Genomic DNA, 17178 nt, shown 5'->3' on the forward strand with positions numbered 1-17178 from the left:
AGAGCATGACACCCCCTCCTACAAACAGAAATATCCCCTCCATCTGCTGTAGCCACCAATACTACCATCTATTCCCTGTTCTCTTTTCTGTGTGTGAAGATTAACGTATCAGAAATATTTGATATGTTTCTCTTACAAACCCTTTCAGAGAGTTTAACGATGACAATACAGGGAGTTGCAACCTGGAAAAATAACTGTTGGCAACAAATAATCCTGGCTGTAAAATGGAAATATAGTACTAGGTATTCAATCGTATTCAATAATAAAATGCATTTTCAAAGTCTACTATAATGTACATGTACACTACAACATATTAACACAAGGATGATGTAAACATATACATTGTGTTTTTCTGTATGCTACATTGGGCTACCATGCTTTATATCAGAGACATTTGTCATACAGAACAGCAACTAAACCGTCTAATATTATACTTTGTGATATGGGGTGATAATCAATTGCATGTCTGTTAATTGTGAGTAATATTAAACTGCAGTGTAATGATAACTGAAGTGATATTGTCAGGCACTTGTCCCCAGTGACACCCATTGTATTCTGGCATTTCACTGACGTGTTAATCAGAGCGATATCAAGCAGGGTTCACTGTGTAATACAAGAACTCTTGAATTGGTTCCTCCCATGCCACCTATAAATGTTCCTTCTTTACATACGCTCTGTGCTATTCTGCCTCAGCTGAATCCAATCACACTCATCACTGTTACCTGGTAAGGTAGCCTTTTATCGATTAGGTCATTTTAGATCATGCTCGTGTTCTTATCCAGAAATCTTTTAAAAGCACTAGTCAGTTTGTTTTATTTAATGCCCCTCTTTTCCACTCAATTTACTGTCTCTAAGGTCCATACTGAAGTTGGCAAACAAGCATTTCAATTTGCTGCCCTCTTTTTATGCAGCAATTTACAAATCGATCTTAATTAGTCCTCCCGTATCCCCCAGACATGTTTCAAGCTCAAGTAGGATCAATGATTTCAGTAATTGTAAATCATGATTTCCAATGTGAATCCCTTTTGGCAAAAACATCTCCGGATGTAAAAAGTGCATCTTGATCACTGTGTTTTGTGTCTTTTAAACGGTTTGTCAGATACAACTATTCACCTTTCAGGTTGAATGTAATTGGCTGCCGTTATGTGTTTCTTGACAGAACCATCTCAGCCGGTTTATTTTTTTAAATTTTGTTTCTAGTTACATCATGTCTGGCAGACAACAAATCAGGCAAATCGTTTTAGTTTATCAGTAAAGAAGATTTAGAATGGACCGCCTTGCTGGATTGTTTTAGAAACACATTTTAACAAAGTAGTAGAAACTACTAACTTTTCCCCTGACTTTAAAAATGGAGAAACAGGAGTAATACTTGAGGTATTGCTTATTCACATAACTCATCCTTTTATCTAACTTGTTGTTCGTTCAGATGGTAACTATAATCCCACAGTAAAACAAATTCAAAGCCTACAAAAACCAGGAGTTATATTTGTCACAAAAAACTGCTCTTAGGCAGTAAAAGCTGTACCGCATGCTTGAAATTGAAATGGAGATGACTGTTATCCTAGACAATAAACTACAGTTTGCTGCCTCTATAGGGAAACAACACTACAACCAGATCCAGTCCTGAGGTTGAAACAAAAAGAAGATGGGAATCAGAGTTCTCTGTACCATGGGGAGCAGCCATGGATCAAGCCTATGAGAGAAAGATGTTCCGGCACTCAGACTTGGTATCTGAATGTAGGGGTAAGAATTGGAAGACCTGTGCCTATCCAGTTGAAGTAGGATGCAGAGGTTTGGTTGGCAGGTCGATAGTGTGCTTGTTGCATGACACAAGATTTACAAGCAGAACTCAGCAACGGAGTCAGAGCTGGGAGAGGGGAACAATGGAGCAGATGGTTTTGATTAAAGTGGCGTGACCAGAAGTCTTTTTCAATGTCATCAAATGTTGATTCACATTCTTATATAATTTTAGAGCATGGACTCCATCTGTGATTGATAAAGTGCGAATGATCTCTTAATGGTCACAGGAGTGTGTATGCAAATTATCCACAAACGGGACATTAAGCTTGCAGAGGTCTGTGTGGCTGTTAGTCACATAGCCAGGAATGGAAAAGAGAAGAAAATAAATAAGTAAATAGTAAGAAGTGAAACAAACAACATGAATGAAGATATGTAAAATAGAGAAGATACTACAAGAGGATAGCGAAATAGAAAGACGACAGAGGAGGATCATGATAATGTGAGATCTTAAACAGGAAATATTTTCTGAAATACAACACAAGAAAGGAACCAAAAGACCTTAAACGGGAGCAAAGGAGATACAGTCATACTGTTGGTAGAGCTGATATGGGATTTCAAGACCCTGATTAGCACTCCTTTGAGGGATAGAAATGGATTTTAAAACTTGAATTCTGGGGACAACTTTATTACTCAGAATTGAAGAAAAAAGAAAGAAGAGGGAAGAGGTGTTTGCCAGAGATGATATTTACACCGATAAAGGAGAATTAGTCTTTGTTCACAGAACGTTATCATGCTGAAAAATTAAATAGCACATCCTAATGTACACTTTGGGCTTCCAGAAACCACCTGAGCTCTACACTGGCACCTTGCCAGTGTCTGCCAGTGCAAACTGAAACCCCCACACCAACACTTTCCAGTGAATACAATCGTCCTTTAAATCTGAGCAATGTAAGCGGCCTTTGTTATAAAGTTGCACAGTGGTGGCAATGGGTTAATTAAACAAGGACATTACCATGCAAGATCAACCCAGGCCAACCAAAGACATGCTCCTTCATTCTTCCTCTCGTATCTAATAAGCTACATCCACAAGATGGCTCTATACTCAGGATACTGCTTGCTTATTATTGTATAATTGTACAGGGATTAGGTAGCGAGTGGGTGAGTCGCACATCTACCAGTGCATCCAGCTATACTTTTACAGACAAAAAGTATGGACAGACAGACACCCCCATACTGTACACCCCACAGAATTTAATACTCCCAATGCCTACTCAATACTCTCAATACCTACTCAATACTCTCAGGTTGTTTGATAAGTGGTTTTACAGATATATTAGATCATTTTAAGTCTGACATACATTCATACATACAGATAACTGCCTCCACTGTATTCCTGTCACTGGGGATTTTATAAGGTCCTTAAATTTGTAATAAAAAAAATAATGTCACAATTATTAATATATCTGGTGACACGTTACTTTGAAGTGCTAATTCTCTGTTTGACGTTAGTTAAAAGTAACAGCACATGATAAAAAGCCTGCCTTGTTTTCCAGTGTGTTAATCAGCCCAACTTAACATTCTCATTAGGTTCACAGATTCATTTTTATGTTTAGTTAAAATTGTTTAGAATTGTGAGTACAGCAAGTGCGGTAATCTGCCGCGTATCCACCTATCACCCCCCCCCAACCGTTTATCCACTATGATCAAGCTCTTCAGCAACTTTAGTTTATTATTCAACAGAGAAGATTAGTTCAGAGATTGCAGATCCTACCAAAGTTTTTGTACACTGTGTTGTATGTGCTCCGTGCGCTGCCATTGCTGGTAGTGTCACTTGAGGTGTTCAGTGTGTTGATATGTAAATAAATCCTGTTGGCCTCTGGGGTGTATCAACTTCAACCTCTTTCTCACTCTCCTGCCTGTCACTCAGCAGCGAATGTTTTTGTTATTATTATTTATATGTTTTTTTACCCTTGTTTTCCCCCACAGTAGGTATTGAATAAATATTTATAGGCCTATCTTTTACAAAATGTTTTATTTATCCCTCTGTTTTTTAAGAGAAGCAGGGCTACACGTAATGCGTTGCGATGTGAATTAACCCTTTGCTGTCCATTTATTCAGCACCTGTCACGTGTCAGGTCCAATTTATTTTCACATGCGCTGTTTATTTTACACGCACTGTTTCAAATATCTTTTCTTTCACAGTAAAACAGTAAAACTGCATATCGACAGGACACTCAGTACTGCATCTGCAGCCAAGCCCCACCCCTTGTTTGCTGTATTTATCACATACCTCTTCATAGTAGTGCATACTGATAAATCATCTCCTGATCACTCGTTTTATCACCAGACTCCTCAATAATGCGATCCAAATCATTGTTGTATTACTATAACATCTCAGAAAGCTCTGCAGATGTCTGTGATATTCTTTGAGTGCTGGATGCGGAAGCAGCTGTCTTGTTTGTTTGTGTCCGTGTTATCTCTGTGGTGCAGGGGCTATGTGTATTGCTCAGATCCGCCCCTTTTTTCAGCTTCTCACACGGCCATTGAAAGGTTTTCTCTGCTTTCTCTAGGGCCTAGTCCGACATAGGAGCGCAAAGGGTTAAAAAAACTGTCCCAAACTGTCCCGGTGACCATGGTCCTGCTAGTCTGGCAACTTAATAAGATCACTGTCCTTTTTTGTTTCCATGGCTGCATGATTTATTAAATAATAATAACTTTTTTTTTTTCCCGGTGTACTAATTGTGTTGGGAACTGGAGCAGGGCCATATACAACTTGCAAAAGGGAAATGAACCAAAACAAGCCACTTCTCTTGCTCTGCTGTTATTGTTGTTTTTTTTTTTAATCTCTCTCTCTCTCTACTGTTATTGAAGAATCAGGAAGCTGCATCATGGGGCCATGTTACATTATATGTGCAACTCCAATTTCCATGATAAGAATGAGTTCTTGAAAGACATTGTGCAAACTCCTGCACTCAAGGGGAATGTGCGTTGTATAAGATAATGATTTCTTGGCTTTGAAGGTAAACTGAAACGGTCCCTTGTGTTCATTTCAGCGCTGTTCAGGGTGTCCTTAAATTTTAATTTATAAGTAACTGTATTATTTTCATTTTGACTGCTTTGCAGTCAGTAAAGTACCACTAAAGCAGGAGATGTTCAATACACTCTTCATATACACTACCCTCCATCAAGTTTCGGACAGATCAAAACATGTAGGGGCATTTGTTGCCAGTTTTACCCCACTCAGCTCAACCCCTTGCTCATGAAACAATGTATCTTGGTAACCCCGATTAGATAAGAACATAGGACAGGTTTGAGAACAAGAGGAGGCTGTTTGGCCCATCAAGGCTTGTCTCTTCTTGGCACATCATATGCCCCTACTAGAGGAATCTTATTTAACAGGACAGAATCCAGTCACTTTTTGAATGTTCTAAGTGTTCTGGCTTCACCCGGTAGGCTATTCCATGCATTAATGCATATTATGGATAATTATGCAAACGATCAAGAACTATGTTGCCTGGGTGTTAATATAACTGAGGACTGCAGGAATGAGACACATTTCACAAACTGAGGGTGAAAAGGCAGCAAAAGATTTTCAATTAACCCTATTTGTAAAACACACTCTTCCACATCTTTACACATGTTTAATTGCTCGTTAGCTGATCACCATGCAGGCTTGGAAACAGTTAGTGGGATCCTCTCAGGGGGATATTGCTAATAAAATGTTTCCTTTTTTTCTTTATTTTGAATGTGTTTGCTGATTCATTTGATTTCAATTTTTAAGCAGTGATAGCCACACTGGTAATTCCTGAAGTGAAGAGTATAGAGCACCCTATTCAACTCAATGGGAAATTAGGGAGAAACAGCATGTAAAGGAGGGAGTCTGATTTGGGGGGGGGGGGGGGGGGGGGGGGGGGGGGGGGGGGGGGGTTTTCCTGTTAACTGGAGCACTGGCATTTTCACTGCCCTACTAATGCCAGCGCCCTAGATGGCAGGAAAATAGTCTTCCAATTGGAAGGTAATTGCCCTTGATCGGTACTTAATTGTAAACGTGAGGGAGGACAGCTTTGCTTGTTTTGTAATCACCATGTTTATGAATGGATTTGTTGACTAATTCTTCAAGACAATTCCAAGTACGAGGGAACGAGTTTTAGCACACCCCTGATAAAGTGCTTTGAAAAATGAGAATCAGATAGTCAGGTGGTATTTAGATCCGCCATTTTGTTCTAAATACATTTATGAGCAATCAAGACTTTGAACTAACAGTGCTGCTTGTGAAATTAGAAAAAACGAGTGAAAAAGATTGTATTTATTTTGCCTGTTTTCTAATATATTTTCTCTGTTTTCTGTTTTTGACCTCAAACAGGTAGTCAATAATTACCATGCAATTGCATGAGCATGCTATTGCAGAGACAGTATGTCCAAGCTAACCCACTCAAATGGCCCATTTAATCAACCATAATAGCCCAATTAACTGCAGGCATTGAGTCGGGAGCAGAGAGAAAGGAACAATTCCAGTTTAACATGGGGCTGTCGAATTTTAAATGCGTGTTCATAAAAATATGCATAAGGCATGCTATCGCTATAGGTTCTGATTTCAAAGGGAAAATATGAAGAATGATGTCCATTATCAGAACCATAAACTGTAATGTCGTTCCACTTCAAATCCTTCTAACTTTTGCCAGCAGCTCACTGCCGGTTGTCTGATGCAACGCAGGAAGACTGCTACTGCATGTTGTGCTCTCTACTGGTGAGCAGGCTGTTTGAGTCAGTGAAACTGAATTTATGCTTGTCTAAGACAGGCACCAATACCACACTAGCAAGCTTACTGTTACTGAAATAAAGTAGTCTTTTACACATTATTCCTAATTCCAAGCCTTAGCAACTTCCTCTGGGGGAAACACAAGTTTAATTCTTAAAGGGGTGTTTTATACCATCTGCATTTCTGAAATGTTTAAAATAAAACAAGCATGCCATAATGTACACCCCCATTATGTCTGCCAATTCATAATTCCAGCATGATGAAAAAGGTGCTGGCTAAGACTGTACATAGAATTGAATAAGAATTAGCTATGAAATGTTTAATTGCAATTTGATAAGCAAGTCTAAACTTAGATGCCAAAATATAAGTGCGACACTCAGACACACAAACAGACAGTTAGACACTCTGTAGATGCACATAATCTGATACTTGCACAAAGCCATGCTTAATAAAGTTATTACCAAGTTTCAAGACAGCTGGATAAGCAGTTCTCCAGGTTTATAAAAAAAAAAAATTAAGTGTGACATACAGCTATAGCCAATAGAATTAAGAAATTTTGCTTCATAAAGTCAAATGAAATCAGCTGAATAATGTGTTCCAGTACATTAGCACACTGCTATATATCTGGTTTGACAATGAGAGCTCACCCTATTGCCCCTCACATTTCATATGCATTAAATCTACAATCACCACAGATCAGAAGAGTGTCTTCCCCAAATACCAAACTTTCCCCACTCCGTAAACACAGCTGTTGAGTTTAAAGTTGAGAATGCTTGTCTGAGATCTTTGGCTGATCAGCAGTGGGATGAAACGCCTTGTTATTCTCCTGAGGTATCACTGGGAGATGTCGAGACTTAGATCTCTACATGAAATCAATAGGATAACAACCTTTTCTTGGAAAAAAATAAGGTGGGAGGCCAACAGCTGATGAAGTAATTAAAATCAACAGCCATCGCTATAGCGATACTGGCCTAGAGAATTACATAGATTTCCACTAGGAGTTATCTCTTTACATTTGGTGAGCTGAAATGATATTTGCCCACAAACTGCAGAGTCAGTTTGTTTATGCGGGGGGTTTAAGTATGTGAAGCCCACTTGAAAATAAGCTTTCAGCACAGCGTATGACAGACACGTATGGCAGAACAACTGCTTTTATATTCCACTCGCTGGCTGCTCTCTTGATAAACAGAACATTTTTAATGGTTTTAAGTGGACAACAAATATTGTCACAAAGGAGGGGATTATATAACCCACAGCAGAGTATAGTGTTTCCAGAAAGGGATTTCTGTATTACACAGTGGCTTTAAATACAATATAATTAAGACAGTTACCCTATATGTAATATCTACAGCTCTAGATATTATAGATTCAGTTGTGTAAAGTGGCTGTCACATACCAAACGCATTGCCATTTCTTACAGGGTGACATGATGCTTTTGTTGATTGTGACTGGCAAAGGTGACACTGATGAAATGTCATATGTAACTATCATAGGTAGAGTGCCTTTAACCACAGGAGCAGCTATGATGCTGTGTGTTTGAGGGCTCAGCTCATTCATTCAGCATTGTAACACTCATCATAGTTAATTAACCAAGTGATATGGGCTTAACAGTGGCCCCTATGGGACATTTCTGTTACAACAGCATTGTGCTCTCAATGGCTTGTTCTGTGCTAGTACCAAAATTCATCACTTGACGTCAATAGATCCCTAATTAGAAATTACCTGTTTCGTCTATTGCATACTGATCCCCTTAAATTCCCTTAAATCCTTTGTAATTTATTCCTTTGTTGATTGTTTGATAGGAGATATATATATATATATATATATATATATATATATATATATATATATATATATATATATATCCACATTTATCATACATAACATAGTCTTGAATATAGATAGATAGATAGATAGATAGATAGATAGATAGATAGATAGATAGATAGATAGATAGATAGATAGATAGATAGATAGATAGAAAAGCCAAACTTTATATGAAATATAACATTGCATTATATTCCAGATCTATTTATTTTTTTTAAACATAGTAACAAATAATGGGGTTTAAAGGGTTAAAGATCATTTCAACACTGTCAGAATGGAAGCTGAAAACACAACTTGACATGCGCTGAATCTGGCACACGTGGGTAAACTTTGCTCTGCATAGTGCATATGGCAGCTGGGACGCTGTATTCTACGTACCATGCACAAGCTTTTTATTTGTTTTGAAGTAAAGTGCGCCATCTGGAGGAAGTTGTCTGAACAAACATTATTTGACTGTTCTTACCTGGTGTAGCAGTGGTTTTACATACACATTGACTGGATTGATTTGTACAGAATACTGTGAGCAATTGTTTGCATTTGCTGGATTAGTCATTCCAGAGGCAGTCTAGAATCGTAGGGCTTCACCGGCAGAGAGGGGGCGTGTCATTGTACGTGTTACATCTCTGGGCATGTCCTAGACATAGCAACACTGTATATGGCATTTTACTCTTTAGCTGCTGTAAAAGTATGCATGAAGACAGAACCAACCAATTCAAACATACATTAAAAATGAGAGCTATAAGATGATGACCTTGATATACATCATCAGCCGTTCTCTAGATATACTCCATCCCCAGTGGAGGATAATGCAATGTTAGCTTCTATTGACCAGAACACTATACCAAATCATTTGGCTCGAAGAACGAGTAGCCAAGAGGCGCTAAAAATGAATGGAGTAACACAATACCAAAACTTTTATCAAAACACTGTGTTGCAGTAAATGTCAAGGTATATTTTTGTAACAGTATAAAGACAGAGACAGAGGGAGAGGGAAGGTGGTGTGACAAGGCATATTACAAAGAAGCCTAATAAAAATGCTTCAGCAGTTCATCTCTGAATTATTCAAGGACAAGCCATGACAGATATTGCTGTCAGGTCAGGTTATCTGTATTAAATGCCAAGGCTTTGGCAGTGGAGGCATAGGGAGGTTTGGTTGGGTTATCTGTATTAAATGGCAAGGCTTTATGTAGTGGAGGCAGAGGGAGGTTTGGTTAGGTTATCTGTATTAAATGGCAAGGCTTTGGCTGTGGAGGCAGAGGGAGGTTTGGTTGGGTTATCTGTATGAAATGGCAAGGCTTTATGTAGTGGAGGCAGAGGGAGGTTTGGTCAGGTTATCTGTATTAAATGGCAAGGCTTTGGCTGTGGAGGCAGAGGGAGGTTTGGTCAGGATATCTGTATTAAATGGCAAGGCTTTATGTAGTGGAGGCAGAGGGAGGTTTGGTCAGGTTATCTGTATTAAATGGCAAGGCTTTGGCAGTGGAGGCAGAGGGAGGTTTGGTCAGGTTATCTGTATTAAATGGCAAGGCTTTGGCAGTGGAGGCAGAGGGAGGTTTGGTCAGGTTATCTGTATTAAATGGCAAGGCTTTGGCAGTGGAGGCAGAGGGAGGTTTGGTTGGGTTATCTGTATTAAATGGCAAGGCTTTATGTAGTGGAGGCAGAGGGAGGTTTGGTTGGGTTATCTGTATTAAATGGCAAGGCTTTATGTAGTGGAGGCAGAGGGAGGTTTGGTCAGGATATCTGTATTAAATGGCAAGGCTTTATGTAGTGGAGGCAGAGGGAGGTTTGGTTGGGTTATCTGTATTAAATGGCAAGGCTTTATGTAGTGGAGGCAGAGGGAGGTTTGGTCAGGTTATCTGTATTAAATGGCAAGGCTTTGGCTGTGGAGGTAGAGGGAGGTTTGGTCAGGTTATCTGAGGGCACTTCCCTCATAAGGACAGTCGTAAGCATCCCATTTAAAACCTTTGGGGAATAGTAACAGTACAGTATGAGCTTTCATGGGGTGCTCTCTATTCATTTCAGCAGCATCATCAAGGCTTCATCCACATTATTCTGGGGTATTCATTTGGGAAGTTCAATGCCATGTGCTTGTTTAGAAGCACAAGGGATTTTTTTTTTTTTTTTTCGCGCACATAGAATCCCAGAATCCCCTCAAATGACTTCCAGGGTGCTCAAATGGCTCACCTGAGAAGCACAGTAGTGTGGTGTGCAGGATGTTGAAAAGTCAGGGGATAGCAGGTTCACTCCCTGTCAGTGCAAATTTGGCTGGTAAGCTCATGAGGACACCTGCAGGGCTGGCTTTTGCCCACCAGGGGTCAGTAGCTCACCGACATCAGTTCCCGAGATCCTCGGTGTACAGATGCAATTGGCTTGGTAGTTGGTTTGGAGGACTAGGGAATCGCTGTGGTGAGAAAACATAATCAGACATTCTAAACTGGGGAGAACATCAAGGATGAAAACAGTCATTAAGGTTTCCAAAAAGCAGTTTTTTTCTTTTTCAAAGCAATATCAATATTCGACTGCCCCCCTCTCTCTCTCTCTCTCTCTCTCTCTATCTCTCTCTGTCTCTCTCTCACCCTCCACACCGCAAGATCAATACACCCCAGTTTATTTTCTGCACTTCCAGCTTTTAAGCAGATTGAACTCATTCTATGTAAATGCTGTAAATCAAAAAGTAAAATGACATTTTCTAATTGGTTTCCGTGGGAAGAGTAAAACAGATTCAAATTGATTGCTGGTAATGGCCTTTGTTAAACCACATTGGTCTCGTTCAAGGGGGATTGAACAGAACCAATTAATTTGTGCTGCTTGACTAGAGGAGCCACGTTTCCGGCCCCTTTTCACGGAATTCCTGCTGCAGCTGCCTTTCTTGCCTGTGGTTCCAGAAGATCTCATTATTAACCCAGAAACTGGGCCTGCATTCAGGGAGACCATCAGAGGACTCAGTGGGCTTAGAAGAAACCATGTATTAGTTATAAATAGGGCTTCTGTTTTTCAGGTTTTATTAATTTTTCAGGGCTTATTTTTAGCTATTTTCGAGTTTTATGTAAATGTAAATTTTTTTTTTTTTTTTTTCAGGGCTTTTGTTTTTGATATACTGTATATAAATTTGTGTTTTTAGTTACTTTCTAAAATGCTTGAGCGTTTTTTGTTTTTTTTCTGTCAAAATTTGTATAGTAGTAACTCAACAGTACTTGCACACTTAAATTGTACCTTCTTTCCTTTGTTGTCTTCCACAATGAAATCCCTCTGGTCACGGGTACATTCTTCTGGGGTTTTTGTGTGGAGGCATTGTTGTACATTTTGCCACAATTCTGTTTTAAATCCTCTGTATCTTAACTGTAATACAGCTTTAGATTTTTTTTGTATCTGGGGTGTTTTATTAGGTTTTATAAGCCTGCTGCTTTGGGCATTATAGCCCCCTGTCGGTAACAATAGTCTACCCTCAGGTCAATAAGTTTCTACCCTCCTCTCCAGTCCATATTTACTAAATATATCTGCTTCAGTAGTTCTCATAGGAGGCTGTGAGGTCCAGTGGTTAAAGAAACAGGTCTATAACAAGGAATATCCCTGGTTCAAATCCCAGCTCAGCCACTGACTCATTGTGTGACCCTGAACAAGTCACTTAACCTCCTTGTGCTCTGTCTTTTGGGTGAGACTTTGTTGTAAGTGACTCTGCAGCTGATGTATAGTTCACACACCATAGTCTTGTATCTCTGTAAAATGTTTTGTGATGGTGGTCCACTATGAAGGCGCTATATAAAAATTATTGTTATTTAAACAGACGGCGAGGCAGTTAATGTTCCAATTTCATTTAAAAAGTAAAATTTCAAGAAACATTGTTGTATCCCCTTGTTTCCATATCTCAACAGTTTTTTTTCAACATTTTCCTGACTATATATAAACTGGAGCATTCCTTTTTTAAAAATAACTAAAAACTTTGACTCGTGCATTGTGTGTCAAGATGATGCGCCCTGCTGATGAACGCTCCCGAGTAAATGTTGAAAATGTATTGTCCAGTTGATTTATGACCCAAGGTATTCAGGCATAGCCAGGGCTGGATTAACACGCAGGAAAACTAGGCCCAAAGTCATGGGGGGGGCCCAAAACAATTAATTTTATTTATTTATTTTCATAAACAGTGTGCATGTGTGTTTGTTTATTAATATATATGTTTGTGGACTATGGGGGACTTACAGTTAGTGGACAACAATGTGAGCACACTCCTATATAGATGTATCATGCTTTGGTGTTTTTTTTGGATAACAATCAACATTGTACTCTTGTCCATATTTGAACTGTTGTATTTTTATTCAGTAAATTGTTAAAGGTGATTATCAAGCTATTGGATTTGACATAGGCTTCAGGTTTTTCCGAATTTATTTTGAAGTGTATTTAGCACACCACCCTCACTTGAACTGTTTCTGGCTGATTCAGACAGTCGTGCAGCAATCGTTCAGTTCAGAGCAGTGCGTGAAATTTCCGTCATAATTAATAATTACAATTCAGCATAATTGACTGTTTCCAATCAAAACCATGTATAATAACTTAAAAACGAAAAGTATACCTTTTGCAAATTGGTGGAGCATGAGTTGAGCTCATATATACATATACATAATCGCATAGTTGTTGTTATGCATGTATGAAGATAGGAGCCCACAGGTGTATGTTTGCCTAAGACCCTGTGTTTGGTTAATCCGGCTCTGGGCATAGCCACCCATGACAAATCACTGAGGCACTTTTCCATGCGTGTGGACTGCCCCGTGACTATGCTCATGTACAGCACACGGGACCCAGGAGCTTGCAGCAGAGACCGCTCCTCATGGGGTTATAATGATGCAGCGTTGCACCAGCAATGACCCTGAAACAGCGCGGCAAGGAGATTCAAGAGATTCAGGGGGCCGAGGGCTGCACCTGTCCAGAGGCAGGGGGGAGTTGACGTGTGGGGGGCTCTGATTGGCTGGAGTGTGTACAATGTTGCAACTGCTTTATATTTGGGGGGGGTTAAGGAGAGCCTGTGAGCTGTAGTGGGTGGAGCGTAATGTTGCCTAGAGAAGTGCTGAGAAAGAGTCCTGTCCAGTTGGTCTGCAGTCCTGAAATGTAACTAATAAAGAACTGCTGTTTGGAACCAGATACCTACTTCACTACTCTTGATTATAGTGAGTTTGCAGCAATATCTTTAAAAACGATAACAGCAGTAAAGGTAACGTAATGTGTGTTCTTGCAAACTTTGCAGGCTGTTCTGTAACACTAGGTGAGTCTGCATGGATACATAGTTTTACATTCAAATCAAGTCCCTCAAATAGAGACTTCTGTGTAAATGACAGGCATGAAGGTAAAAAAAAATAAAAGAAGCTACCAACAGTTGGCTCAGAAGAACAATGTTTAATGTGAGTTTACATTAACAAAAAAGAATAATAATAATAATACAATTAGTTACCCACAATAACAAAACCATACACCCATAACATTTAAAATATTCACAACTAAAGTAAAAGCTATTTGTTAAGAAACATGTATTAAAAGTTGTAACTATCCTTTTTTCCCCCTTACACTAAACAGTACCTGTGAAGTCCCAGTATTAACTGACTGGTATTATGAGGCTGATTTCTGTTCAACAGTTCAAGCCTTATGTGCTACTGCCCTCTGGTGGGCTTATGGCAACACTACATTATTTTACAGTACAGTATTCCATTCTATACTAATTAAGATTTGTCAGTTTATCTGACATTATAAGTAGGATAATATTACTGCTTTGTGAAAGAAATATGAATTCAATAGAATATCATTTGTTAGAAAAACTGGTCTTGTACTTGTTAATGAACGTTTGTGGTACAAACAACAAATAAGAAAGAAATCATCTTCAATATGTAGTATTTCCCTAATACATGACAAGTATAATTAACAACTGACCTAAACTGTAAACTGAAATAAGAAAATAAGTGCAAAATCTGTTATTCTGAGCAGGTGTGTAAATCCTGGAGGTGTGGGTGATTTACTGTCAAGTGACAGGATTGGCAATTCATCAACCAATTGCTCAGAATAAATGACTGACCCATTGATAGTTACAACTGAAATCATTAAAATCATTCCCAGATCCCTTTTTAATACCCTTTTTATTGAAATTATATTCAGCAAATTGAAATCGTCCTTCAGTATTTTCTGTCTTCAGTCCACTGAAAATGGTTCTTGCAAGAGTCTGCGTCTTCGTTGGGTTCTGTAAGGAAACAAACACAGTTTGAACACTTGAATACCATCAATACTTGAATACCTTTCAGCTGTTCCAACCAATAAACACTAACAGAGCTGTTGTTGCATCCCGAGAGAGAACCCAGAACTGCTCAGAATAGTTAAAAATAAAAAAATAGTAAGAGAAAAATATTTTTATATATATATAAAAGCAATTCAAATGTTAATTTTTTTTTTTAGTTATGCATTTGGTTATTATTTAGGGAACCACTGGGTAATTATTCATTTTTAATTTTGGTATTGGAAAATAAAAATGGTGACACAAGATTGGCTTTATCAGCAGTGAACCGCTAACCTGATAAAATAGACATTACAAGTAATATACTATTAAAAGTATTGCTAGTACAGCATGCCTCTTTTACAATGTGAAAGACAACCTACACAGTTGTTTTATATCTTATTTGCATCAACGGAATTGTCACTGGTCTCTAGTTTATTTAGCATTGGTCTTTTGGTTCTTTGCTTGCTCTATGGCCCCTTCTCGTTAGTTCTCCTTTCTTAGATACAGAAGTGTGTTAGAAGCAGTGGTCCAGGTGGAGACTCACATCTAGACGAGAGGGTAGCTGGATGCTGTTGCAATCCCACACTGGTTGTTCTTGTTTCTGCTCATCATGATGTAGCCATTGTCACCCCAGGACAGACCCCAGCTACAACATACAGGGATGCAGGATCATCACACAGGAAATACAGTCCAATACCAGCCATTTACACGATACAAACAGAACACTGTGTCCAGGGAAGAGCAACCAGAATAACCCCAGCGCTCACAGGAATGAGCTATGAGGATAGGTGATGGAAACCAAATCTATTTGGTCTGGAACAAAGAATTAGGGAGGACTTGATTATAGTCTTTAAAATTTTAAAAGGAGTTGACAGCCCTAGCCAGCATTCAAACCAGTATCAGAGGACACAGCTGGAAACGAAGTGGAGACAGGCTTAAGACAAAGGGTAGGAGTCACTTCTTTGTAGACTCCAGGCATTTATAAATGTTCTTATGTTCTTAATTTCAACAGGGAGATGCAGCTTTTTTTTGGGGGGGGGGGGGGTCTTATTTCTATTTCTTAAAGGTTTGTGAATTGAACGCATATATATGGTGGAGGACAGTGAAAAGTGTGTGTTATATATGGCAGGTCATTGTAGTTTTTGTTTGTACACCTGTAACAGGGTATCCCATTTCATATCATCCATACCTATTAAACACTCCGTAGCGCTGAATTTAGAAATACTAAAAGAAACGTAATAAATTCAATGACACATTTTGACAGAAGTCTTTTTCAAGTCGAAACGTTTGTCACTCTACATACCTGTTTTTCACCAGCCAGTAGTCTTTGCCCTTGTTAGATCCATAGCCCACAGCCAGAACTCCATGATCCAGATCTAAGCTGCTACACTCAGGTTCACTGTAGATCCCTTCAATAGAGAAGAGCACGGTAGAGAAACACAGGCTTTTTTTATTGACAGCTTCTTTACCCTTGCTGTACTCTAAAGGTATGTTTAGTCTGTTATGAACTCCGGCGTCTCATTATTTTAAAACAGAACTTATTTTGAGCACTGCTCATAAATCTTTTTTATTTTATTTTATATTTACTATATACTGTATTGCCTGGATATGCACCCTTTATATCTAAATTGTCTAGTTTACCCAGTTTTGTAAGATGTGTGTAGCTGTGTCACCTGATTCGTAGAGCTGGAAGGATATGTGTCCAGCATCGATCGCCACGGAGATGGGTCCAATGGTTGCCACGGCTTCCTGCAGAGCATTCTCATCACCACTGGGGATATCAACATACCCAGAGCAGGTGGCACCAATGCTTTGTGGACTGTATCTGCATTTCCCATCCTGGAAGGGGCGACAGAGAGAACACAAACTTGGGCATGCTGACAACCCCCACTCTGAAATTATTGATTAACCCTTTATGCTTTAATGCAGCATTCCTTTTGCAGCTTTTGGCATTGATTTAGAATAATGCGTTTTGATGCATATAATGTTTTTATATATTTTTCTGAGTAAGCTGAAGCCCGTGAATACTTTACTTTATTTAACATTCATTCGATCTAATTATATATCCAATACACACTCAAAGTCATTCCGAAAAGGCAGACACAATTATAATAGATTACCGTAGGAAGCTCTGATACAACTCAGAAAGCAAAACAGAAACGAGCAAGGGGGTGTCCCTTTTATCCACACGAGTCTATCTGAAACAATTTTACAAGAAGCATCTGTGCAGGTGATATTTAATCAGCTAGTCACAATTTAGTACTGTCACTTTAAACTGTACACGTGGAAGCAATTCATCTTCATGGTGGCACTGTTTTAAGATATTGTTTTATACTGCACTATTGAGCATGAGCACCATAGAGTATTTACAGAAAAACTAAAGGAAACCTGATCCCTAGTAGCAGAGCACCTGTTAATGCTGTATGGCTGAACTAGCATATGCCACCTATATCTCCAGTACTCACCTTCACTGTTAGGCATTCAAATATGTAGATAATTGAATTGGTTTTACAGGTTTGTCTTTAACTCACCTCAGCCTCATAGGGGTAAGACTCCTCAGTGTCGATTCCTCCGTTATCCTTGATGTATTGGAAGGCCTGGTCCA

General features: G+C 39.0%; 1 protein-coding gene across 1 annotated transcript; it reads right to left on the reverse strand.

Moving 5' to 3' along the window:
- Nucleotides 1-14422: 14422 nt before the first annotated feature.
- LOC121303289 (procathepsin L-like) lies at nucleotides 14423-17176 on the reverse strand (the record flags this gene model as incomplete). Its single annotated transcript, XM_041233873.1, has 5 exons — nucleotides 14423-14540; nucleotides 15118-15219; nucleotides 15877-15982; nucleotides 16247-16412; nucleotides 17105-17176. Coding segments are annotated over 4 exons (444 nt in total), but the record flags the coding sequence as incomplete, so codon positions are not given.
- Between the last annotated feature and the right edge of the window lie 2 nt (nucleotides 17177-17178).

Source organism: Polyodon spathula, chromosome 32 (assembly GCF_017654505.1).
Source record: "Polyodon spathula isolate WHYD16114869_AA chromosome 32, ASM1765450v1, whole genome shotgun sequence".
Classification (NCBI taxonomy): Eukaryota; Metazoa; Chordata; class Actinopteri; order Acipenseriformes; family Polyodontidae; genus Polyodon; species Polyodon spathula.